This window comes from Vidua chalybeata, chromosome 5 (genome assembly GCF_026979565.1).
Source record: "Vidua chalybeata isolate OUT-0048 chromosome 5, bVidCha1 merged haplotype, whole genome shotgun sequence".
NCBI classification, from domain to species: domain Eukaryota; kingdom Metazoa; phylum Chordata; class Aves; order Passeriformes; family Viduidae; genus Vidua; species Vidua chalybeata.
The window spans coordinates 23780834-23806533 of record NC_071534.1 but is presented as its reverse complement, the minus strand read 5'-3'; the positions used below and the strand labels follow the sequence as shown (position 1 = coordinate 23806533).

At 38.9% G+C, this 25700-nt stretch overlaps 2 protein-coding genes across 2 annotated transcripts in view; one reads left to right on the top strand and one right to left on the bottom strand.

The window, feature by feature from the left end:
• Positions 1 to 312, top strand: part of STAB2 (stabilin 2) — a 75179-nt gene extending 74867 nt beyond the window's left edge. The window contains exon 67 of the mRNA XM_053942565.1: positions 142 to 312. Within this exon, the coding sequence (XP_053798540.1) occupies positions 142 to 192 (51 nt within the window). The 3' untranslated portion in view covers positions 193 to 312. The remainder of the gene's footprint in view (positions 1 to 141) is intronic.
• A 1232-nt stretch (positions 313 to 1544) lies between these two features.
• On the bottom strand, positions 1545 to 20889 carry NT5DC3 (5'-nucleotidase domain containing 3). The gene is made up of 14 exons (XM_053943904.1): positions 20800 to 20889; positions 17743 to 17927; positions 14792 to 14866; positions 14274 to 14329; positions 12004 to 12094; positions 10753 to 10890; positions 9371 to 9431; positions 9037 to 9139; positions 8795 to 8896; positions 7705 to 7786; positions 7280 to 7366; positions 6017 to 6157; positions 5589 to 5653; positions 1545 to 4490 (listed from the first exon to the last, which is right to left on the bottom strand). Exons 1-14 carry the CDS (start codon positions 20849 to 20851, stop codon positions 4229 to 4231), a joined length of 1500 nt encoding a protein of 499 aa, XP_053799879.1. The 5' UTR covers positions 20852 to 20889; the 3' UTR covers positions 1545 to 4228.
• Positions 20890 to 25700: the final 4811 nt, after the last annotated feature.

Below are 25700 nucleotides of genomic sequence, written 5' to 3'. Positions count from 1 at the left end.
TTGCATCCAGTAAAAGGACTTGTTTGGTGCAAAAATGTCAGGTGCCAACTCTGACATCTGTATGGACAAATTTGCCAAAATGTTACTTTTGTTTCTTAATGCAGTGTTCAAGTCTGATTTTCTTTTTATTCTATTTTATAGGATTCAGATGACCAGCAGCTTGTGATGAGTGGTCCTTATGATCAGAATTAAAAACTGAATTTGGTATTAGTCATCTAATAAACATTTTTTATTTACATTTACTGTGAAATAAAGACCACCTACATTACAGGGAATAAAATCTTGTTACAAATTAAAACCCAAAAGAGCACAGCTTTGTTTAAGATGCCTTCTATATAGCTCACAGAGATACCAGCTTCAGAAGTGTTGGCTGAATCTGAGCAGTACCAACTATGAGTGCTAAAATCAAAACTGAGTCTCAACTAACCTACCCAGAAGCAGACACCTCTCTGGGAAAAGCAGTTGATTTTCACCCACCTGCTATTTAACTGCTTTTATTTTTCTTCACAGACTAAAATGGCTACAAACACACAGGGCTGCTAACTTGGCAAATATCCTAAATTTTCTAGTACTCCAGGCCTGTGCTTTCATTTTGGCTCAGTTACAATTAGAACAGGCAAGTGTGAAATGGAACATGTGATAAACTTCTATTTTTAAACTGAGGGGATTTTTTGGCTGGTATACTTTCCTGTTAGATAGTAAGCAGCAGGAAACACAGCCATCCTGACTGTCCCCCTTGCCTGCTCTAGCTTCTCTGTCTTTCCTCGACCTTGGCTTGGTGTTTGCTTTACATCTCACCTCACTGTCCAAAGGGAAGCAGTAACTGAAGCAGCTTTAGTAAGAAATGCAGCTGATATGAAAGCATCCAAATGAACTATTTTTGGGAAAAGTGGACTATGAACATCCCCCTGCCATGCAATGTCTACATTCAGTTTTTCAGGTCTGAGAGGAGCAGCAGCAGCTGCTCCTTCACACACTGTGTTTTTACCAAGCACAGCAGCAACAGCTGCCACTGTCACCACACACCATTAGAGATGGCTCAAACTTGAGTTTGATTCAGTGTCACCTCCTTCCATCAAAATATTAAATATCATAATGGCAACATGAGAATATGAAAGAAACCACAAAACAGCAAGAAAGAAAGGTTTTTTTTCTGGCAGCAGTAACATCCCCCCAGTCTATAGGGGCAGGAGGGAAGTGCAGGAAAACTTTAGTTACCTCTGGGAACTACTCCAGGAGGCATTCTCTCAAAAGAAGGCAGGGGGCAAATCCAGTGTTGTTGATGAAGCTATCAAGAACAATGAAGGGAATATAACATGTAAATACACATTCATCTGAATGAAACAAACAGACAGTCAATTTCCTTCCCCTGTCCCCCTACACAAGCCTGCTAGTTTTCACAGACTTCAGAAAATTTAGAACACAAACACACTGAAACACACACATTCAAGAGTTTTCCCCACAGAATTTTGCAATCCATAGAACTCATGTTCTTTCCTTCTCCCCAGTCAATCAAAATATTAAGGCTCATAGAGACAAGAAGATAAAGTCCAAGCATTTATTTTTTGTAATAATCATTAAATATTTTTATCACCAAAAAAAAAAAAAAAAGCTCCACAATTCATTAATCTCTTTTTTTTACTGATAGGCTATTGAGCTCTGTGTTTTTGATAGACCAGAACAAAAACTTTTTCTTGCTTTGGTGTTCAAATGAACCATACTCCCAAAATTAGTACAGAGACACTGCCCATTAAACATGCCTAAAAATCTCTTTGAAATCAGTAGCATAAGGTTAAAATGAGCAATGCAGAGAGTGTCAAGGTGAAATCATTAAAAAAATGCAAGACATTTTTAAAAGTTACAAAGCAGCACTTTAGCACTGAAAAATAAATAATACATTTGAATATTCTCACTTAAATTTATATTATATATAGTTATTTTAAAGAAATACAATCCTTCAATAACTAACTTTTTTCATGCAACACTGTCTATTTCAACAAGTCATGCAATATAAACAATATTTTACTTCAGCTGGCTGTTGCAACACAGCTTGGTAGAGAAGTTTGATTTCTAACTTAAGACAAAGGAAGGGTGAGAGAAGAAAATTTTGAAACAAAACATGCATTTTGTGCATAATATAACCATCCAAGCCAATTAAACTGTTCCTGCTTAACACAGGATGAAAGTACAGTGGTTTGGGTGGGTCTTTTTTGATAGAGTGCATTGAAATCTCTGGAGCATGAGAGGTGCTACACACACATATCACCAAGTTCAGTTGAAGCTGAGCATCAGGATAAAGAACTGAAGGCAAATTAGGATATTTCCATCTTTGTATTTAATTATCAATTTATGCTAAATATTTCTTGCACAGCCCCACCAAGTCAACTCCTGATGCAGTCAAACTAACTTCCTGCAACATGTTATCTTTTTATTCCAGCAAAACCATCAGGACAGTTAGATGAACTTACTCATTTCAAGTATATTCATCTGTTTAAACACAGGGGTGTTTAAATCACACACTTCAGTCAAGTTTGAAATAGGACTATAGGAAAATCATAAAATCTAAACCACCTCTGAGAACTTCATACTGATTTCAAGCATACAGGAAAACTACTTACAAAACTGTGCAAGCTAAATTACAGTACATTCTTTACTTTGCAAACATGCTTTTAAAAACATGAAATATACCGTATATGAAATTCAATCCAGGTACTTGCACATACAGACAGGTTAAAAAACAAACAAACCAAACCAGAAAACTTTTGGTCAACAAAAGTTTGTTTGCCTGCAATCATAATAGAAAGCAAGTGATATCCCAAAATGAATACCAAATGCTATATGTTTTGTTAATCACATGCTTTTAAAAACCAAGCCTTTAATAACTAAAATTTGAAATTATTAATTATATTATGCCTTCTAAAGTGGCTGGGGTGGGAAGCACCACTTTAAAAAACAAACATTTCCTTTGGATTCAGAGAAAGGAAACAATTCTTATTTAAAAACAACTATATAGCAGTTCTATAAAGTGCCTCTTTGAGGAAATACATCAACAGATGTTTTCCTTGTGCAAAATAGACATTTTTCAGCTCAAATCTTTGAAACACATATGCTACCCAGAGTTTGTGTTCATGCATTACTTTCAATATCAGTAATTCAATAAAACTAATCTATACAAAAACTATTTTTCTTTATTCAAAATGTGTACCACTCCTAATTTAGCTTTCAGGGCTTGAGCTACAAACATGTCATCAGAAAACTCTGGGCTTCTCATTTCTTAATTCTTCCTCTAAGTCCTTTTCCCATTGTGCGTGTTTACTTTTGACTCCAGAAGTCCATTACCGAAGGCTATATGAAATATATTCTCTCCTAGGGAACAGCAAAGCCACAATGCATACCACTGGAATAAGACACTGTTAAAATCTTTAAAAGCAGCATTTAGGATCAAACTAAAGCTTGATAGAGATCTGTCTGCACTTCAAAATGCAAAACCTCTTGAAACTACTATTATTGGAGAGTGGATACTTGAAGTGTTCTGAAACTCAACAAAAAAAGGTACCTAAAAGGTAAGAGAAGGAAGCTGAAGCAGCCCAAGCTACTTTCAGTTTTAGGCTCAGTCCACCTGCAGCCAAGCAGAGACATGGCAAGAACAGAAACTGCACAGACAGGAGAAAGATCCAGTGCAGCAGAGCCAGGACACTCCAGCCCTTGGCATCTCACAGGTAAGGCTCCGTCTGTAGCAGCAAGGAAGGGTAAAAAGTGTGATCATCCCTCTCAGCCGCACCCTGAGCTGGTTACTAACTTGTATCACTGAATTACTAATACTGGATTTAAGCTCTTCCGTGACAAGATCCATTACAGGCTCCAGCTGGAGTGCAGAGAAGGGCCAGAAGAGTGAGTCCTGGTATTTTTCTTTGTAAACCACAAGGCTGCAGATCAAAGTTTTCAATGAACAAGCTAAAACAACCACCCCAGAAGAGCAGCAGTCCTCACTCTCAGATGTGCCCTCCCTCCTGGCCCACTACTAGTTTGGCAGTCCATCATCTCTTCTGTGTGTAAGAGGAGTTTTCATATGACTGAGCAGGAGAAGAGAAAAACAGGTACAAAGCTTATGAGAATAAAGTATGAAATACATATAAACCAAGGTAACAGATTTAAGTGACTTAAAATACAGGTACATTCAAGAAAACCAACAGATATTTGTCCATTTTGGAGAGAAGCCACCAAGAGTTCATTTGATCTGAACTGTCTCTTGTAGGAAAGGTATTCTGAATGTACCAGTGCACAGCTGGTCTGACCAGCCAGGAAGTTCATGCTGCAAAGGAGTCCTTCTTGGATAAAATGTATAGTCAGGTTCGTAGTTCAAGAGACAGCTCAGGGATGCCATGTAGATATCTGCAAATCTAGAGAGCCGTCTCAGGAAGTAAGTTGGATTCTCATCAGTTCTGAATATGCTTCCAAACTGGGCATTGAAGAAGTTCCTGTTCATCTCCCTGTCCCCCAAAAAGAGAAAACAAAGACAACGAAGTGAACAGACCTGCACACATCTCTTCACCAGCTGGCATCCATAACCTGAAGCAAGCAGATCCTAAAACCTGTTCTATGCATTATTCTCTTGCCATTGTTCTTCAAAACATTAAAATACGCCACAGAAGTTTTTCACCTCTTGCACATATAAAAGCCAGGTCTAGAAATCACAGCTGTGAAGAGCTTCGCACATCTCCCACTAGAGATATGTTGCTTCTGACATCAGAAACATGACATCTCAATTCCTTCTTTTCTAGGAATTGTGAAAGAATATTTTTGCCTTTATCTAAATATTAATGACATCCAATGTTCCAAAGATAAAAGACTTCTTAAGAAAAGGCAAAGATTTGGCTTAATATAAACAAAAAGCTTAAACACGTTTTGGAATTAAGTTCTGGGAAATAAGTCACTGCCAAGTATCATTCCCATTTCATTTATTCCCACATTTCTGGAGAAGGCTGCTGGTAGTACTGACCTTGAAAACTGTGCACTTCACACCCCCTGCATTCAGGGATTTCTCCTTCATGATAACAGATTATTAAGACTTCTAGCCCTATTACCTAACTTCATGATAAATCCATGCTAAATCCAACCTAGCACAGAGCTCAGTTTCTGTGTATTCTAAGATGTGTTACACACAATCTGCAGAAATCATGTAAAAAACCTGGAAAAGTGACCTAAGCCTTGCCAAAGAAATACAGTTTTTATTCATGCAGAAGCTGTGTAATCAACAGTGACAGCTGAACACAGAGGGACAGAAGAATCAAAATGAGAGGGAAATAGATTTGATGTAATGTTACCTTTTCACACAGAAAAGTCACATCCGTTCTAAAGACAGGGAACAGGCAAAAGGGTCCATATGTACAAAGTGTCAGAGGGAAGAAGAGCTGCATAATAGACAAGTAGAATATAGCTCCAAAAATATTTTATAATATCTGTAACTACCAGGGGATATAAACCAGAGATGCAAAGAAATTGCAAAGAAACCTATGGAAGATACTGCTTAGAACCCTTGGCTAGGGCTAGCAAAGCATACTGCAAAGTCTTCATGCCCTGTGTCTTACCTCATTTCCTTTCTTTCCTTCTTCCATTCTTCTAAAATCATTTGGGAATCAGGATCACGGTGAACCTAAAACAAAGTATGGATAACTTGTAACTAAGGATAACTCTGTAAATAAACATTTATATTAATAAACCCTTATCAGCTAACAGGACATGAGCAATAATTCAGAGATCAGTATACAGAACTTATCCACGTTATCCATTTTAAACAACCAAAAGCAGGAATTGATCAAGGCTGACCAATGGAGAAAGGGGACAAGATGTTGAGAAAACTCCTATTAACTAACCACACAAATAATTGCATTTATCTGCAGCCCAACACCTCAGCGAGCCTGAAAGCACTTGCAAACATCAATGTCCAGCCTTTAGAAACTTGGCTGGATCCCTCTGGCTCTCCAGTGCTGACTGCACACACACACAGAGCACAAACCTGCATGTGTTCCAATAATCCTGTCAAGGTTTGCAGCCAGGTCATGGTTTGAATGTACTTCTCTGTGTTCATGATTTTAATCTCCGATCGTAACTCTGGAATAATCGCACCAGTGCGCCAGCCATGCTTCAGGGTCAAGTCCTGTTTACCAAGAATTACAAAATACAGATATTAGTTTTAAAAAGAACTACTTAAAAGAATCTGACTATTGTTTATCCCAAAGCAGCACTAATTTAATTGGTTTTTATGTACAAACAGAAGTATTAAACAGTGGGACATACTGTGCCAATGGAAAATAGAATTTAGATTAAGCATCAAATCCTACATTTTTTAAGAGACATGAAGAACACATAAGCACTTGCAAATAAACACTAATTCATTAGGTTTAAAACAAACAGCAGGAAATGCCTCTGTAGAGGTATTTGAGATTTGTGCTGTTTACCCACACACCCAGCTGACAGAAGGCTACAACCAGGAGCCCCAGCTATTCAAGCTGCTCCTGACAGGTACAACACAAGGCAGCTGCCACCTGTGCTCTTGTTTCCATTGTGCCACAGTGGAACAGAGCTGCATCCTCCTCTTGGCCCTCAGTCTTCTGAAGCACCCAATGTTATTGTTCTTTTTAAAAGCAGACGGAGGGAACAATGTTAACATCTGCTGCTGCTGAAACATGTTACAAAAGCTTGGAGTGGAAAAGTCACATCCAGGCATTCGTAAGGAATCAATTACAAAAGAGCCAAGTGGTGGTCACCTACCCTAAAGTAACAATTAACAGAGCATTTGCTCATACAGTGGCAGAAAAAAAATAAATCCTGGAGAGTGGGGATACAAATCAGAGCAAGATCTTGGGAAGAACATTCACAATTAGTGACAGGAAGATTGCCTCCTGCATTCAAAACAGAAGTTCATTCAGCTGTCATCCAAGTCAGGCATATCCTGTACATTTGGATATCTGTGTTTACTCTCTAGTACATCTGACACAATCAGTATCTGGATCAGGAATACAACCTCACACATTCCTGACCACAGTTAGTAAACAACTTAAATGCTACAAGTCAGGTGGAAAATATGGTTGGCATTTTACAGCACCAAGGCTCTTTGCTGAAAAAAAAAAAAAAAAAGCAACATGGCTTAACTACCAAATTTTGTTGTATTTTAAAATCTCAAATGAAAGTATGCTACATTGAAAAACTGGGGAGGAAGAGAGGAAAACTAACAGAAAGCCTCATCTTTTCTCTGATTTTAGGAAAGCAAACAACTTACTGCCAAGTCACTGTATATGTGGTCACCAAAGTAGAGAACCTTAGAGCCCCTCCAGCCAGTAAGCTTCAAAAATTCATACAAGTTACCCTGCAGAAATAATGACATGGACATCATAGCAGCATGTGACTTACACCTTCACAGGCACAAAAAAGGAACTTAGTACACCACTAAAGATATTTCATATCATGAATCTTGTCCTCAGTTTATACACTATGAATCCCAAATTTTACAGGTGATTTCAGTGACAGTAGCACTTCAAGAGACAAGGACATACAGTATCAACAAAGAATTTGTGCAACTTCAGACATTAAAATAACTCTCTTAAAGAATGCATCTCCATTTTAGAAACCTTTATATCCAAAGAAGCTTGGAATTCTAGGAAATAGGTACAAAATTTCAACAGAAAGAGTCTATTGAAAGCATACCTGTTTGTAAATCTGGCCTTTCTGCAGCTTGTGAATCTTGTCCCAGAGCAAGACTCCCCTTTCATTCACCTTCCGAAATGGTCTAGAATAGATATGCAATTGTTGTGTTGCTGTAGGAATCTTGACACTTCTTAGGAAATTAAAGTATTAGCATTAAAAATATTCATCTCTCAAAAAGAAAAAAAATACCTCTAGCATCTGAATTTTGTAAGAGAAAAAGCAAAACTCCAAAACTTCCACTTTAACCAGTGAAAAGCAATGTAACTTTCCAGAATATCTATGACATTTATAAACACAGTTTGAGAACAACTGCTGAGAAGTAAGGCAGGGACCCCAGGCAGAAGGGAAGAAACAGCATGAGCTGTCTGCCACTAAGGAGGAGAGAACACAAAAAAACAGAGGTGTAAGAATCTTGCCCAATCCCTCAGTTTGCACACCCGGACAACTGAAGATGAGAGAGCACAAGACTGGGGCCAAGACATATACCTAATGATCTTTTTAAAATTAAATGCAAAAAGTAAAGGGAAAATAATCCCACCTCTCTCTATCTCACTTTCAAATCACAAGCACACATAAAGGAACAGGTCTTTTTCAAGGGTAAAAGTAGGGCATACACATTAGAGATGTGTTTACTTAATCACAACTAGTCCAAATATTCCAGTCTGTCAGCCAGCCAGATGTCTTTTAAATATCATGTGCAATGAAAAAAAAAAAAAAAAAAAAAAAAAAAACAGAAGCAATGGAAGACATTTCCAGATAAGGGTCTGATTTGAAAGGCATCGAGATTTCTCAGGTTTGTTAGGAAAGAAGCACACTTCACCAACATGCAAATAAGCAGTTAAAAACTGCTTCTGTGGCCCTAAGTCACTCCAGTACACCTGTGACAGCTCCTAGAACTTTCTTAGGCAAGAAAGGGTAAATATTTAGACTTCAGCATTGGGTGTTGCTGCATTTTGTAATGACCTTACCCAGGATTTCATCAAATATGATTTCATTTAACATTGCAGCCAAACGAAAATATTTCCTAACACACTCTGTAGCCTTATATGGAAGAGCTGCTTGAATCATTCTTTACTGACTAAACACCCACCTTCGCTTATCGTTGAAAAAGTTTGGTTTTTCAGCCTGGACAATGACCACATCAAAGAGATCCCTCCAGTCCTTGCCAACGATAAATTTCATGCCTTTGTCCCTAAAAAGGACAGAGGGATATTAACAATGAAGTGTAGCAAAGTGCAGTTGCCTGTGCAATAAAATGAATTGTACTAGAGAACCTCATTTTCCCCATCCTCTAAGAATGCACAGTTAAACAGCAAACAGCTGCTCACTTACACAAAGCTGCTGGGACTGTTTGTGATGAGAAACATCTTCTTGCCATGATCAGCCAGCTTTGCTAACACTGCACGAGTTTGTTCAGCATAGCAGATGTATTTCTCTGTGAGGATTAGGAAAACACAGCATTAATTGAGAAAATTCTCATGAAAAAGTTTGTATGCATTCAACCAAGAGGTCAGAACACAAAGTTATACTTAAATACTACTTTGACAAGTGGGAATGTCTTTCAAACTTTAAAAATTCAGAATTTGTAATCTTTAAATATGGAAGCCAGAAAAATCATATACTATCAGTAAGAAAAGCTTTGATAGATTACGCCATTAGTACTTACCAATATCTGCTTCAATTGCTCTGTACATTATTCCTTTGATGTGAACATCCCTGATTGAATCCTGTGAGGAAAGCAGTGAGTAGTAAAGAACTTCATCTTTTCAAGTGTTCACCAAATAACAGTAGTAATTTGTTTTTAAAACAGCTCCTTTCTTAACACTTCCAATTTTACAGAAATGCCATGTAATGTTCAATATAATTATATATATGTATGTATGTGTATATATACGTATGTGTGTATGTATGTGTATGTATATATGTGTATATATATGGTGTCACCACTAGATAAAGACTAAGCTTGTATTCTGAGAAATTAACTTCATAATTTTGGCAAGTACAAAACTATATAGCAGAGAGGCTCTTTTACATAACTGTGAAAGGTTGCTCAGGAGGGTGAAGTGGGGTGAAAGCCCTCTGCAGAACAGAGTCATCACAGATTTCCAGTGACCTTTGGAGCAGAGCACATTCCTTTCCCCTTACAAAAAAAGAAGTTGTACATCTGACAGATTATAGATTACAATCACTGACAAATGCCCTGATTATTTACATAAGAAATTTATGAATAGATGAAAGAAGTTAAGTGTTCGAACAAAGTACTTATAAGGCGCTCTGGAGGCATTTGACTGCTCTCCTGAGCCAGCTCTGCACGAGACAGCTGTGTTTAGAACAGTGATAGTGCCATTTTGGTGCTTACACAGGGTATGTCTTCAAAATTCTCAAGAATTACTACTACAGGGTTTCCAAAATGCTTGTCATGTTGAATAGTACAGAAATTTCTCTACATGCTTCAGAGAAACCACAAGAATTGGCCTTCTCTATGTTACATAACCATGACATATAATTATCTCCTCTGCAGGGCACATGCTGAGGAATCGAGAGGGTCAAATTACTATAGACTGGTACTAGAGCTTATCTGAAGGAGGAAACAGGGAAAATAGATAGCTCAAAAGTATGAGATAGCAAATGATTGTACACTAGCCAAAATGAAAGCTCTAAACTGGAATTCCCTATAGCCTCTTACATTCCCTATAACCTAGCTAACCCCTGATAGTGAGAAAAAAAGATACGTTCAACAACAATCAAAAGAACTTTTATCACCTTACAAGATGATCTTGACTTTCCCCCTACTCACCCCTCAAACCTAGAAAGAGCAAAAGGCTTAGAATGTCAGCTTCCAAATTTCAATTTCAGTTTATTATTTTCCAAGCTCTACCTTAATTTTACTTACGTTTTACAGTTGTATACCCATAATTACTCCATAAAAAACTAAAGTGAGGTATTTCACTGAGGCTAGCACAACAGATGAAAGCTTCCTGAAGTGCTCACAGAGAAGACACACAAAAATATACAAGTTTATCTAAATCTTCAAAGATTGACATCTACCTTGACATCTTTGTACAGATGAACAGGTTCATAGTCTATGTTGTTTTTCAGAAAATATTCATTCACACAAGAAAGGAGTGTCATTTCTGGCAAGGAGAATATATCCATGAATTGCTTCATTGTATTTCCTTGTGAGCTCTACAGAGATGGGAAGAAAAGAAAAGAAAAGAAAAAACAAAGTCAGGCATTTCCCAGATTAGACACTTCAGCTTAGTTGCAGATATTCAGCTTTTGCCATCCCTCTTCACATGGCTAAAGATTGTTTTTCAACTAACACCTTCAATAAAGTTATCTCCAACAAAAGTGTTGTGATTAGTTCTTCAAATGAATCCAAATCATTACTCTTAAGAGTGGTATTTTAATTCATAAAAACAGGACAGTGCTCAGTTAAAAGTCAAGAGAAGGCCTTCACTATAAGTCTGCACATCTGCAAACAAGAGGCATTGATGAGGGATGGAGGTTTTCTTAGCTTGGTGGGTTCTTTAGTAACTGGAATACTAATTAGGATTGCAAAACAATTTACCTCCTTGAAATGAGATCATAAAAAGATGTAAGGATCTACAATAACTAGCACAGAAACAGAGGAAGAGATTTCTAGTCTGCAAAAGCTGTAACAATAGTCATGTTTCACAGAAGTAGAGAATCTCATTATATAACAGCAAATACAGCCCAAATACCTCTCAGTAAGAAGGGAAGTAAAGCAAGAAGCTCAGGACCAGAGTAACAAAGAGCAGAGGTTGCAAGGGACTGCTGGAAATCATCTTGTCCAAGCCCCCTGCTCAAGCAAGAAGTTTCATCTTTTATCACTCATCTTTTGTCAAATCCTCTTACTTTGACTCTGCCAGTTTGCATGCAGGAGTTGCCACCATATATTTACTTGCTGCTATACCATCAGACCTAGCTAAGCCATCAGACCACCAGGAAAAAGTAAAGTACATGAACCAGATATGGTTCATTTGCCAGCCTTTATCAGATTCTGTGTGCAACACTGAGCATGTCACTTGATTTTCTGTGTTCCACCACTCTGTCTGTATGACTTGGTAAGGGAACAGTCAGAGAATAAACTACACCGAGCAGGAGAGAGAAAAGTAATTTGTCACTTTAGATGGCAAACTTCACATATAGCACTAAAGTCAATAATATAGTGAGAAAATATAACTGCTAGTTATATAATGAGAACAAAATTTAAACACCACTACCCTCATGCCAAAAAACCCTCACTCAGTTTTAAAGACCGATTTGTGGTTTTACCTTTCCATAAAAGTCACTCATCTGCTCTAAAGGGACATGGGAACCATCATACATTGCAATGACTTCTTCATCTGGGACAACACTGAGGCCTCTGGAAAAAAACACTAGCTTTAGTTCAAAAGTCAGATTAAAATTTTCAAGTAATCACCAAACCCTGACAGATTAACACTTAGATCTGGATCTTATTAAAACCCTAATAATGTCAGAGGAACATTTTTGGTTTTAAGTTAAAACATCATATTTCCTTACCAAACAAGTAACATTTTAACAGGCTCATGCACACAAAACACATTTCAATTTTAAGTCCTTTCTACTTTCTTATGGGAAAAGAATTTATTAGTGTCCATTAAAGCTATGCCTCAAGGGTTTTTTTTAAGAAGTGGTTAGAACTTCCAGTTTCTTAACACAAAGTAATTCCTCATGCTGCCTTTTCTTTTATACAGCACTGATTATATGATAGTGTTTAAATCAGATTATTTTGCAGCATGACCTTGAAGATTTAAGAGAGTGAAAAATATACACAACCTTTAACTAAATAAGAATTTATTTTTAACTGTATGAACAGCTCAGTTTCCCAAAATTTAAAACTACTTGAAGGATGGTTGATAATTAAAACATTCAAATAAAACAACAAGGAGATAACATTTCCCCAGAGTTTATCAACTATTAAGAGAGTACAGGCTTTAGTTTGGTTTTGAATGTTTGCAGCATCAAGCATCTTGCACTAAAGCATCTAAATGACTGCAGGCATGCAAACATCCTCACCAGAGGCCACAGAAGTATTGATATTGTACTCAGGATTAAAAAAAAACACTAATGCAAAATAGATCACCTGGTCTCCTTTTTTCCAAACCTACTTATGGTGTTTTGCAGCCTTTTAAAACAGACAATTATTTCAGTGCCTCCCTTCCTTGGTCTGACCAAGAAGAGTTGCCAGGCACTAAAATAAAAATAAATTAATTCACATGCCTAGTGCTTTCAGTGCTTAGAGTCCACACCAGCTTTGCAGTGGAAAGGCATGATACATGAACTTCCTCAGGGATTCTCTGGTGGCAGAATCCCACATTAACCAGCTCCTTTACTGCACTTCTGTCCACACCCCAATTGGGACACAGCTCTGAGCTGTTGCTGGCAGAACTCCAGCATTCAAGTCAGTCTTGTGCACCAACAGGGCAGATAATACTTGGGGTTTGTAACATACAGAGTTCAGCATCACTCCCTCCACAGCAGCAAGCACAAAGAAATGCAACCAAAATATAAACCAGATACCAAGTAACACCATCAGAATTGAGGAGGTACCTTCTGGTCTGCAGAGAGCTGTGCCAGGTGCTATTTGAATACTGCTAGAGAAAACACTTGTGCATCAGCAGCTACTTAAGCATAGATCAACAGAGGACAATGTGAAAACCACAGTGGAGAGATGACTGCCCAGGTAAAGCTGTAGATTACTTCTACTATAAGCCTCACAGTCCTGACAGTTCACAGTGCAGCTCTATAACCACACATCATCTTGACATCAGCTCTCACAGCCTTCCAGCCTTTCTTTTCTTCCCCTCATCCCTGTACAGGTGTTTGAGGAAACAGCATGAAGGTCTGATGCAAACCATCATTTCCAGGTCACACCCTCTTTTGGACCCAATTTTGGGTGTTTTGTCCTCATGGTGGGTGGTGGAACACAACTAAGAGCGCAACAGAATAAACCTGGGTAAAAGTCTTTTTGTCCAATGACTTTAAGAAAGGTGGCCTGGCTTCTTGTGTAATTCAAAGTCTGGTACCTAGTGTGGTGCAAGTTTGATTTGGTTGATTTGGTCCAAACTTAAAGGCTCTATGCAAACACAGCAGGACCTCTCAAGTGTCTCCACAACCACACCAAAGTCACGTTATCAGGTACCCTGTGACAATTATTTACATAGAAAGCAACAGCAGAGAAGTCATCAGGGTATTTTTAGATGTCTTTCAGCACAATTTAACAGCCGGAAACAAAGTGAGTCAGCACTATGTGATCAACCAGCCTGCCAATTCTCCCAGGGCTGATCTGGGGAATCAGCTGTGCTGGATCAGGCAGTGGATGTGTACACATCTGTGTGTACACACAGAGATAGATGCAAAGAAAACCCCTTAAAGCATGGTTGCAACGCTCATTCATGTCTGTGGTCACCAGGGCACAGGTCCTAGTAAGAATCCAAGCTGTATACTAATAAATGCAGTTAAAAGACAAAAAAAGTAAAAGCATGTATTGCTATTACAAAGAAAAAAATAACTTTACCCACCTGTAAACTGTTCCCAGCTGAATATAATGAAAAGCATCGATCTTCATTAATAATGCCTTGCAAGCCAAAAAAAAAAGGAACAGTTTTTATCACTTCCAACTATTTGACATGAAATTACAAAAGTCAAAGCAATTTTATCTACAACCATTCTGCCTCAAGAACACCTGAGCACTCTCCTTGAAACTTACTTCACAGCTTCCAAAATACTTTTATCAATGACTTTTACCTAGTTTTGTCCTGTTGCACCCTAAGTTGGCTTGCCCCACCCACCATAACGACAAAATGCCCATAACATGTTCAACTTAAGAGCCATTTTTAAAAATATTATTCTTATTGATGATGTTAGTAATAATAACAGTAATAGTAATAATAAAGATTGCTATTAAAGAGAAAAACATGAAAAAAAATCCTTACACACCAATTCAGAGTGAAAAGTTGAAAGGCTTAAAAGCTCTCTTTATTTTCTTTGGCTATGTTCTCAGCACTACATAATTCATCACAAAGTTATTTATACATACCCGGTGCACATCATAATGAAGACCTCTGATGGCAAAATTGGGATCATAATCATATTTTCTTATTTCTGCAGGATACTAAGAAAAGAGAGCAATGATTTTATTTTAAAAACATAAGCAAAACAATAAATTTTTTTTCTGCAGAATTTTAAAAGTCTACGTTTTCTGTGCTTCTCATTTGCTGTAATCATTTAGGAGAATTTTTCACAGGCTGGTGAGATTTGCAGGAACATATCTGCAAGATAAGTCAAATATTTTTCCAAAATCCAAGGCCATTGCTTTAAATCTAAGGGCATCCTGGTACCTGAAATTGGACATCCAGGTAGTCTGTAGTAATTACCTTTGAACATTAGCCTCTTGTTCAAAAAAGTTAATTTAATATATTCTTAATACATTTTAAAAAGTTCATTTAGAGATGCACATGAACTCAATGTCTGTCATGTACTCTTCCCTCAGGTTCTTTATATACAGTGTAGGGAGCTCACACCACTATATGGTGTGAGGCGTAATCTAACATTTTTCAGTACAAGCCCATTATCAGTCAACTGTAATTTTGTCCTGCTTTAAACACAGGTTGCCATGAAAAGAAATGTTAGGTGCATGTGTTGGACTAAGGCTTTTGTTCACTTGTTTTAAAAGGGTGAAATACTTCAGTAGTTTCCACAAGGCATGAGAAAACTGTAATTTCTTTAAGACACTAAAAGGCAATCTTTCATTGTCCTCCCACAGGTTACAGCAGCCTTAGAACCTGACATTATTTTTCACCTTCTCTACAACAGTCTCCATACATATATGGCTAATTTACAAGCCTCCAGGGGGAAAAGTGCATTATGCAGCTTCAACAGAGCCTCTAGCTACTTTATAAGAAACAAACTGTCATTTCCCCCCTAAAGCTCTTATCTTGCTGAAGAGGACTTGCTCTGCAACTGCTGTAGATTGCATTTGTACTGAATACAGGCATCTGCAGTTAAAGAAAACAGTCCTATCATCTCTACACTAACACATCTAGAAAACTTGGGGCATGCTACTGATCTGTATGAAGAACAGCATAAAAAGCCTACAGACAGCTTGGAAGAGGTGTAGGTTTGGTCAGGGAACACGAAGCAGAAGCACAAGGGAAATCATCAGGGAACAATACAGAATGCGATCAACTAAAAACTACCACGCACTGCACGTGCCCCAAAGCAACCACATCAAGCACGTACAATGTACAATAAATGTACAATCATTTATTTCTGACTTTATCAAATTTCTATATGCTTGACTTGCTACTTTAATTTATTCTACTAGAAAGTTGTCTTTTCAGATACATGCCAGTACGTATGAGCTTACCCTGGCACATAAATCAAAGCTTCCTTGCAAACCAAACAAAGAAATCATAAAAATGGTACTGTTTGCTTACCCCACTTTTGGTAGGGACAAATATAACTGGACTGAAACAGCAGTCCTGATAAAAAGGCACAAGGCCTGTGCATCAGGAAATAAATGAACCCAGGAACAAGAGCTTACATAGAACACCTGCTGCCACCTCTATGATCAGCATTGAATTGATGTTTATTCTCTTGGACAATTCCTTGCTTCCTACACTGCATTTTGCAATTTTTGATATATTACCTCTCACTGCCATGAGCAAAATTTGCCATCTTTTATGTTGACTGTGACAGTCATAATGGACACCATCTAGAGGGTCTTTTTCTAATGGTAAAGGTAAAAACATATATTAACAGTATAAGCAGATAAATTCCAAAAGGAGACAATTTTAATAAGCTGTCTGAAAAAGTAATTACAGCTTTGTTTAGTAGAACTCAGGAGATTTTAAGCAAGACAAACTGGAAAGCTATTGCTACCCAAATCCATTCAAATAGTAAAGGCCAAACACCATTAGAATTTTTGTCTACAAGAATTAATCTTGATTGCTACAGTAACATGGATTTTTCCCAAGAACCATGTAGCTTTATTAAAGTATATTTACACATCCCACAGAAATTGCTATCAAGACATGCCAAAATTGCAGGGGGATAAAGCTGTGTATGCTTGTAGCACCCATGAAGTTGTGTTTGCTCTTCCAAGGATATTTATAGGTGTTTATAAATAGCTCCTAACCTTTAGATTCAAATACGAAAGTAGAATAACACCACGCATTCAGATTTAGGTTGTATAAAAATACACAAGCAGCTTTATTAACATACTCCATGGACTTTTTGTCTTTTCCTTTCCTGCAAGTCCAACAGTTTAATTAATTTTGCTTCTTTTAGTCCACGGATTTTTTCCAGCCTTTATCCCACTAGTACCTTCAGTTTCCCAAGCCACCCATCTCCCCCTCCACTTCCTGACACACTTTTCCCATCCCCAAACTAGACAACAAGCAGCTCCAAACTGCCTGGATGTCAAGTGGTCACCAATGAGAGAACACTGCTTGGAGAGGCAGGAGGGCAGTGCTCTGAGCTGAACGCTTCCCTGTATCCAGGCTCTGATCACTGCACATGCTGCCCCTTCAGTCAAGTCAGCCGAAATGCCAGGTACACACAGAGCACCTCGCAAGCACTCACTGCCATCAAAGCCCTGCTGTGAAGTCCAGCTAAAAATATTTCATAAGGAAATTAATCACTGCACTCACAGCAAGGGATGAAACATAGTAATGGTAACTTTTAAGCTTCTTATTTATTAATGTGATTCCAATAAATGACAATCAGGAACAAACAACAAACCACATGCCCACATTAAAAGATAAGACAAATATAACTGTATTCCTTAACAGACTGTTCTCTGCTCAAAACTGCAGCTGAGAATAAAACAGGGCTTCTGTTGTGCATATGTAGGTGCTGTACAAAATGTGCTATAAGGGAGCCAAGCTAGGACTGAGACATGAAAAGATGATTTATGCCTCTCAGTCAAAAATTATTTATTATACCCTTTATTCATAAGTGTATTGTTATTCCATTAATTTTACTTACCCGATGCTCATTAATAAGAAGATCTCGAGCAGCATTGAATATAAGCGTGTGCAGATGTTTAGAATAAAAGACCAAGGTGTAGTCATAATCAAACCCATAAATTTCAATGTCTGACAGGCTCATTTCATTGTTTGAAAAAATAGCATCTGGATTCAGCATGTTACTCATAATTGAAGGAACCAACTCTGTGAACAGAGGAGAGGAAAAAAAGTTATACCAGCCTTGTAGCATTATTTAAGTAAAGACATAGAATTCTATTAGCAACTGCTAAATATAGAGAAATGATGGTAGAAACGATCAAACTAATTCGCACTAACCAGCTAATCCTTAACAATATGATGCTATTGAATATGCTGTCCCTAATTTGTCTTGGTGATCTGTGGTTTTTATTCCAAGTACATTTTTCTCTGCAGTCCAAGTTTGAAGAAAAAAATGTATTTTGGCATCTTGCTTATCAGAGAACACCAGACATATTTTTTTGCTAACTCCATTAACACATTTATTAATGTTTTTGAAAACTGATTTGGAGTTGAAGAATATTATTATATTATTATTACTGCTAGTCTAGGAGCCTTGTCTTCTCCTCCCATTACTTGGTCCAGCTCCTGCCCCTGAAGCAGAACTGACATTGTTCTAATTGCTTTAATTTTTGCTTCACCATTTCAAGGTTATCACATTAATCAATTTCAGCTCACACGAATAAACTATATGTGACTGTGTACATAACAACTATTACATACACATTGTTAGGCTTATTTACCTCCTAGATAATCAGAAAACCAAAAATATTCTGCTTATTTTCTACACACTCACAGAGTGTGCAAATCACTTCCATTTTTAAGGGTATGTTTCTGTTGATATTTGATGGAAAAAGTATACTGACTGAGAAATTAAAACCATGATATAATAAATAACTTTAGGACCAACACCAATGTCAGTACTAAACATTGAGAGTGTTTATATTTCTTGTTTACAAAACTTGAAAGAGCAACATTAGGAGGTTAAGCTACTCTTCTGGCAGCATAAAACATGAGCATGTTTTCGTTCGTTCCTCATATACTGTCTTTATACTCCAGACTTCCCTACCAGTGGAAAAAAACGGGGAACATTCATCTTAAATCTGTGCTTGGAAAGGTGAGTTTAAAGGGAATATGCTTTGTTTGGTTACTTTCCGTATAGGTCTAAAAGGAATTAACCAAGCTTCTCTCAAAACCTTCAGCTCTGAGGACAGATCCCTACATGCTTCACCATTGAAAACATCTCAACACGGCAGGTAGGTGTGGGGACTTCATATGCAGACATCCAAGTCTTCTAATTTTTAAGAGAGGGGGGAAAAGCAAGTTCATTGAGTTTAATTCCAAACTTCAAATAAAGCCCAGCAACCAAATCAAACGTAATTTGACATGCTACAATTAAGGCAAATATTCCTACTCTATAGAAAGGGCCATGGAGCATTCAATTAACTTAAAGTCATAAGCACAGTTTTTAATCAACTTCCAAAATCATGTTACAACACCCGTTTCTGCATTATAAAGTTTTTTTCCAAATATCAATTGTGCAGCTTGGTGAGTCAACACTTGTTTTAAAAATAAAGATATTTTTGCATCTATATATAGATAAAAAGACACTTCAGCTGAAAACTAGCTTGACTGGTGGCTGTCTGAAAAGAGACAGTATAAACAATTGGCAGCTATTAGACATTCTGGCCAGCAGGCAGCATCACAAGTGCTATAAACCTTGGGTCAAAAAACAGGAGAGCCTTGTAACTTTGTCATCTCAACATCATAACTAACTGAAATATCATATACTTGAAGCCATTGGGTGACTTAGTTGTAATGTAATAGCCTGAAATATTCTAGAAGCAGTTGCCTCATCTTTCGCCAACTCACACCCACTGACCAACTTACTTTATCACATTACCCTACCTCAGCTCTTACCTCTTAAGTATTACATGGCTGTGGTTTAGAACAAGAGAAAGTTAATTCCAAAAACAGGAAAAGAAAAAATAGATTCAAAATAAAATGCACGTCCCTTCTCCCTATCCCTTCTCTCACCCTCCAAAGCCCACAGACTTCTCTTGAGATCGCTAACATGGCTTTTAATTTCACTTCTTAAGTGCTGATGCGATTTTACATTCATAAATGCTTTGCTTGCACCCAGTGCTGTGAAGTCCCAGTTCACATTCAAGACTCCTAAGTGCAGGAAAACAATAATTTCCTTCTTTATAGGTAGAAAATGCAAGCTAAAGCATTATCCATTGCCACTACAGGACATGCTCTTCCCCATAGCATTATAGAAGACACCCTGCCTCTTTTTCTTCCAGCTTTCAGAAAAGACCACATTTTCAAACAATTATCTTGGTAATTCTCTTCCCGTTGGAGCAAGGGCAGAAACAAGCGTTTCTTCCCTAGCTTTCTGCCTGGCTGGGCTGAAGAACAGAGCTGCCCAGGGTCATGTATGTACCACGAGCATTTTATAATGCCTCACACAGTGTGCTATGATGGAACCGTACACAAAATGAAAAGTCATCCAAAACTTCACAGCATTTTAACTTTTGGGAAGAGCAGCCTATTTCAGAATAGTTGTGCATATATACAACAGTCATCAATGAGATGACATTACCAGATTCTAGATTTTCTTTCTACATTTGCTTTTCTACACACAACACACCCCCAAAACCTGCCACTTTGCCCGGCCCAAGCTGCTCTGCACCAAAGGCGCTCCGAACAGCCGCGGCCGGGCGATGGTGTGAGGGGCTCAGAACCCCTCCGAGGGGAGGATGAAGGGGCAGCCGCCCCCACAGCCCATGTCTCCGCTGTCCGGCCCCCGGGACTCAGCGCGTGAGGATCTCCCCGCGCTGCCGCTCCGGCCCTGGGCACACCACGGTAGCGCAGAGCACAGGGACGCGGGAGCCGCTGCGGGACGGAGCCGCGCCTCGGCCCCCGGACCCTTCCCGCTCCCTCACAGGCTTCGCCCTTGCTCCGCTCCCAGCCGCCACCACGGGTCCGCTCCCTCCTGAGCGGCGGCGCTCGGGCCCGCTGAGGGGGAGCCGCTCACCCTTGGTGACCCTCTTGGCCTCCTTGTAGCGCGACCACAGGTAGCTCTTCATGTCGGGCGACGGCTGCTGCTGCTGCTGCGGGGCCACGGTGCAGAGAGGAGCGGCGCCCGCGGCGGGCAGGACGCGGCCCCGCCGCCCGCCCGCGCCCGCTCTGCCCGCCGCCAGCAGCGCCCGCGCCGCCACCGCTGCCATGCTCCGCTCTCAGCCCCGCCGAGCCGCTCCGCCGCCGCCGCCGGCTGAAGTCACTTCCTCGGGCCCCGCCCCGGGCCGGGAGGCGGGCCCGGCCCCGCAGGTAGCGGCGGGAGGCAGGGCTTGACCGGACCCCTGGGCTGGGCGGGCTCGGCTGCGCCCAGAAGCGGTGCGTGAGGAGCGGAGCGCAGCCGGTGCGGCCCCGCGTCTCCCATCCGCCGTCCCGAGGAGGGAAAGCAGCGTCCCTCCATCCACCGTCACCGCCGGCAGCGTTTAATCTGCGCTGCTGAGCAAGGTCAAGGGGAGCTGCCTGGGGAACATACCCTGACCTCATGGCTCTGCTGCTCCTCAGGTCTCTGCTGTGCTCGGAGCTGCCTGGGATTCCTTCACCATAAACATCACATCAACAGCAAATATTTACTTCTCCTGCCCGCTTGCACTTCCGAAATACTATATACACCTGCTTATATCTGTAACAAAATAAGCTCAAAACACAAGGGGTAAGTAAAATAGACAGACGTTCTACTACTGTTTTGAGGCCCTCATTTCCCTGTGAAGCACTAGCGACTGATAGCTGTAGACCCTGGCAGTCTAAGAATCTGAGCCATATCTATTGTACTTGGAGAAAAAGTTAGACGATGCTTGGATGAAGAAGAACCAGACCAGACTGCTGCCACAGAGAACTGGTTACAACTCCACACACAGAAGTCCTGATGTGCTCAGAAACTTTTTACAACAAAAGGAACGTATTCTTTTTACAGTACAGTAAACATTGAATACAACTTGTTCTTATTTCAAGGAGATCTACATAACCCATTCTCACTTATGTCTGGAAGTTACTCAGCCATTATCCCCATCCATCTCAAAAAAAAAAAACCCAATCCTATACAAAACTGAAGGATTTCAGACAAAATACTACCTTTTTTTTTTTTTTTAACAAAGAATGACTCTCACCTTGTTTTTACAGGCAAAACCACAACAAACTGAAAGAAAAATAATGAACTTTGGATTTCAAAGTGTCTGTCAGTAGCTATGTGTTCTGTACTTCCAACCAAGGCTAAGTTTTTGACCGACAGTACAATTATTACAATTGAGACTGCCAAAAGTCTGATATGCTAAGGATTTCCCAGGCTTAGTTATTGTGGAGACCAGACACAGCTTTCAAAGTTCCTACATTATCCTTTATGTTAATTGCATTGTCATTTCAATATGTGATTCTGCTAAGTATCACTACAAATCCATCACAATAAATTCTGGGAACAAGGAAAGAACAAGTTCCTCAATATTTAGAAAATGGAGAAGGTGAGATGAAAAGCAACATCCTAGAGAATTACTAATCTTGCCTTCTTTGATGTTCCTAGTCTGAGAATATTTTTGCAGAACCCTGCAATAGACAAAATGAAAACTCCCATGTAACTTTCAGCATCAGATTTTCCATGTAAAACTACAAAAAAAAAAATTAAGTCATCTATGAAATTATAAGACTTGGTAAAAGTAATTTCTAATTGATGGCATAGTTCTAGAATATTGTAGGTATACTTCTCAGCCCAACTCTTCATCGCCTTCAACAAAACAAAAATGTATAATAACTGGACAGCTTTTTTAATCCAGCCTATGTGTTAATTAATCTTACATGCAATTCAGTTAAAAATAATAGGAGAAGTCTCATTGTTCTTCTCCTGAGCACAGCTTAGCCTGTGCTCCAAGTCCTAAAACTATAAACATTGTGAACAATAACCACTTTGGTAGGTGAGGCATTCTCAAGGAAGAATTACAAGAACTCCTCTGAATAATACAAGAAGGAGGAGTAATGAAGAAGATATTTCCAGCAGTCAATGTGTTGACACAGGTGTTGTTTGTTGTGCCATAAGCAGTAAGAGAATACTGCAGAGACAGGGATTTATGTTCCCTCACTGTGACACCAGCATTAAAGTTAGAAATGTCTTATAGAAATCTGGAAAAAGATAGTACAGTGTTCTGTAGCACCCAGTCTTCCCTTGAAATCTCAAGGCTTTAAATCTTCACATTAATTTCTTTTTTATATTATCAGACTAGAATGCTAATACTTCTATTTCTTCTGCAAGGACATGCAAGACAGAACCTTGGATGTGCAAACTATTATTGGTGGTAGAAATCCCATCTTTGCTGCAGACAGTTTAGGTCCCCAGATAACCAGGACTAACCAATAAAAAGATCATTCTCCCTACATATCAGACAGCATGTTTTTCTAATGCTTGATGTATGCAATACAAATAGAAAAAAGTTGTTTTCTATGTGTAGTTCTGTTAGCTAAGACAACTTCCATGGGGTGTTTGGCCAGCAAGTTATTCTCACAAATCAAACTAATCCCTGAGTGTTAGCAGTGAGACTAGAGACAGAACTAAAACATGAGGTAATGGTGTTTAAAAATAAGTCGTTAAACAACTCAACTTCAGACAACTCTGTTCTTTCCTGTGTCTGCTGGACTCCAAGTAATGACTCAAATATTGGAAAATATGTGATAATATAAACTGGTATGAAGGAGCACATGTGGAAATTAATTTGTCTTTATTTGGAGTCCACATCTCTTCTTCCAATACTTGAATAAGCTTTTATTTAAGCACTAGAGAACCTGCAGAAGTAGAGGATGTCAACTTCAATTTTTTCTAAAATGACACTTAACATGAAATATGATCCTGCAGGCTAATGTAACATTAAATACCTCTTAATCAGATCAGTTTAAGTGATCCTAGAGATGACTGTGATGACACAATGCACAAAAGAACCAGACTTTCATTTTATTGCCAGCATTGACCACACCTATGATATTTGGTGCAAACTGAAAGGCGTTTAGGTATCTCTGACAATTAAAAAAATAAAAAGACAAAAAGAAAACCCCATACCCAGCATGAAGAGTTTCACAGAAGAATTACCCTCCAAAGAACCTCAGAGGGCTTTTACAGAACAAGAAAGAGCATAGGCCTAAAACAAAAATGGCATGAGTTTTGTTACGTACATACCACATAAGCTGAATTATATCTGGCATCGCACTATTATTTATGGCCTGTAGAATTAACTAGGACTTGCATGAGGGTAATAAACATGATTTCTTTCAAGCTAAAGAGAATACTTTTGAACTGTTTCACTTTTGATTGAATTTTGTGACCAGGAGTAATTCAGAGAGAGGCTACACAGTATCCTCATTCACAAACACAAGCTCTTTTAGCACTGCTGAGGCTCAGGGCACAGATGCCATGTGATCTCTGCATGTGCACACATAAAACACCCTGAGAACCTGTCAAGTGTTTTGTGTGTATTGCAGATGACAGGTCAGACACTACATCTAATTTCTCGGGTTTGAAAGCTTTGTTGACACAGGGAAAACACACAAACCTCCCTGCAGCCTGCTCAGCCCTGTCATCTCCTTCCCACATCTGAGATCACTGAGAGCACTCAACACCTCAGAAACCATTTGGCCAATAAAGATATTCCTGTTCTTAAGTCACTGACGGATGTATTTCTAATCAGCTTCCAACTAAAGCCTCTGACTAGGCTAAGAGATACTGCAATTCATTAAAGCACCATTAAATGAAATTAAAATGCAGTGCTAGGAAAGCTGACAATGTCTTACTGCAGCTTCTGTGGTGCAGCATTCCAAACAGAACGGCTTCGTAAGCAATAAAACCATTTGACAGATTCTGTCAGACAGTTGTTTATCACAGAGGTGAATGACCTTGGACTGACAGAGAATGGGCAAAGGCAGCACAGAAACAACCTCCTGTGAAAGAAGAAAGAAAGAAAGAACAGTGTCTTATCATCTTAAAAGATTCTGAGGAATGTTATTTTCCTTATTTTTATTATATTTCCTGCTTATGTAAGTTTCCCTAAATGTGTTTGCAAAAATTATTTTGCTTTTTTACAGAACCATCAGATGCTATTGACCCAATTCTTCTTGGAAACCATACCCTTTTATAGTCCCTTTAGCCAAAGTACCTCTCCCACTAACAAATGTTGTCTGTGTTTTTATCCTGGTATGCTTTTCATTTTGGTATTGATACTTAACAACAAGTGCAATTGTGTTCATGTGCACCTATTTGGTAAAAGCATCTAAATCTTTAGAGAAAAAGCCTTTTCTGCCTGAGCTACTTACTTCCTTCCTTTGCTTCTATTTCAAGAATAATAAGACACCATTTGAAATTAATTTGCCATATCTGATGTAGAAAAGAGAGACTGTAAGTGCACAATAGCCAAGCATATTAATACATGGTTAAAATGAGAGCAGAGAAATAAAGCAACTGAAATCAGAAACATTGGTGCCTGCGTTGTTCTTCACAAACTTCAATATAAAGCAGATCTGCATACTTGCAGTGTTACACTTCCACAACACAGCTGGGTAGAGAAGATTCTGACTGTTTAGTCCTGCCTGGTGAACATTTGTGTGCGGTCCCTCCTCCCCGAAGAAAATGTGTAATCCAAACAAGTTAGGAGATTTCCTGGTAACTGAAGTGGCACAATTTTACTACCCAGGCACCCTGGAGTGTGAATTCTTGTACATTATTCCATCCACTACATCAGACATACTAAAAACTTGCCAAAACTCTCAATGTTTTAATACAATTTCAAATAGCACACAGTTTGTACAGACTTTAAAAAAAACAAACAAACAAAAAAAACCAAAAACAAACCTCAAACAACAGACAGATCCAGTAATAACACAGAAAAATCTGAGTTG

What these genes read in the sequence shown, in the direction of transcription:
- NT5DC3 (XM_053943904.1), bottom strand. Translation starts at nt 20,851, where the DNA reads ATGAAGAGCTACCTGTGGTCGCGCTACAAGGAGGCCAAGAGGGTCACC. An exon ending in GGCCAAGAGGGTCACCAAGG is followed by an intron (nt 17,928 to 20,799) that starts GTGAGCGGCTCC and finishes CTCTGTTCACAG; the next exon opens with AGTTGGTTCCTTCAATTATG. An exon ending in TTCATTATGATGTGCACCGG is followed by an intron (nt 14,330 to 14,791) that starts GTATGTATAAAT and finishes TTGGCTTGCAAG; the next exon opens with GCATTATTAATGAAGATCGA.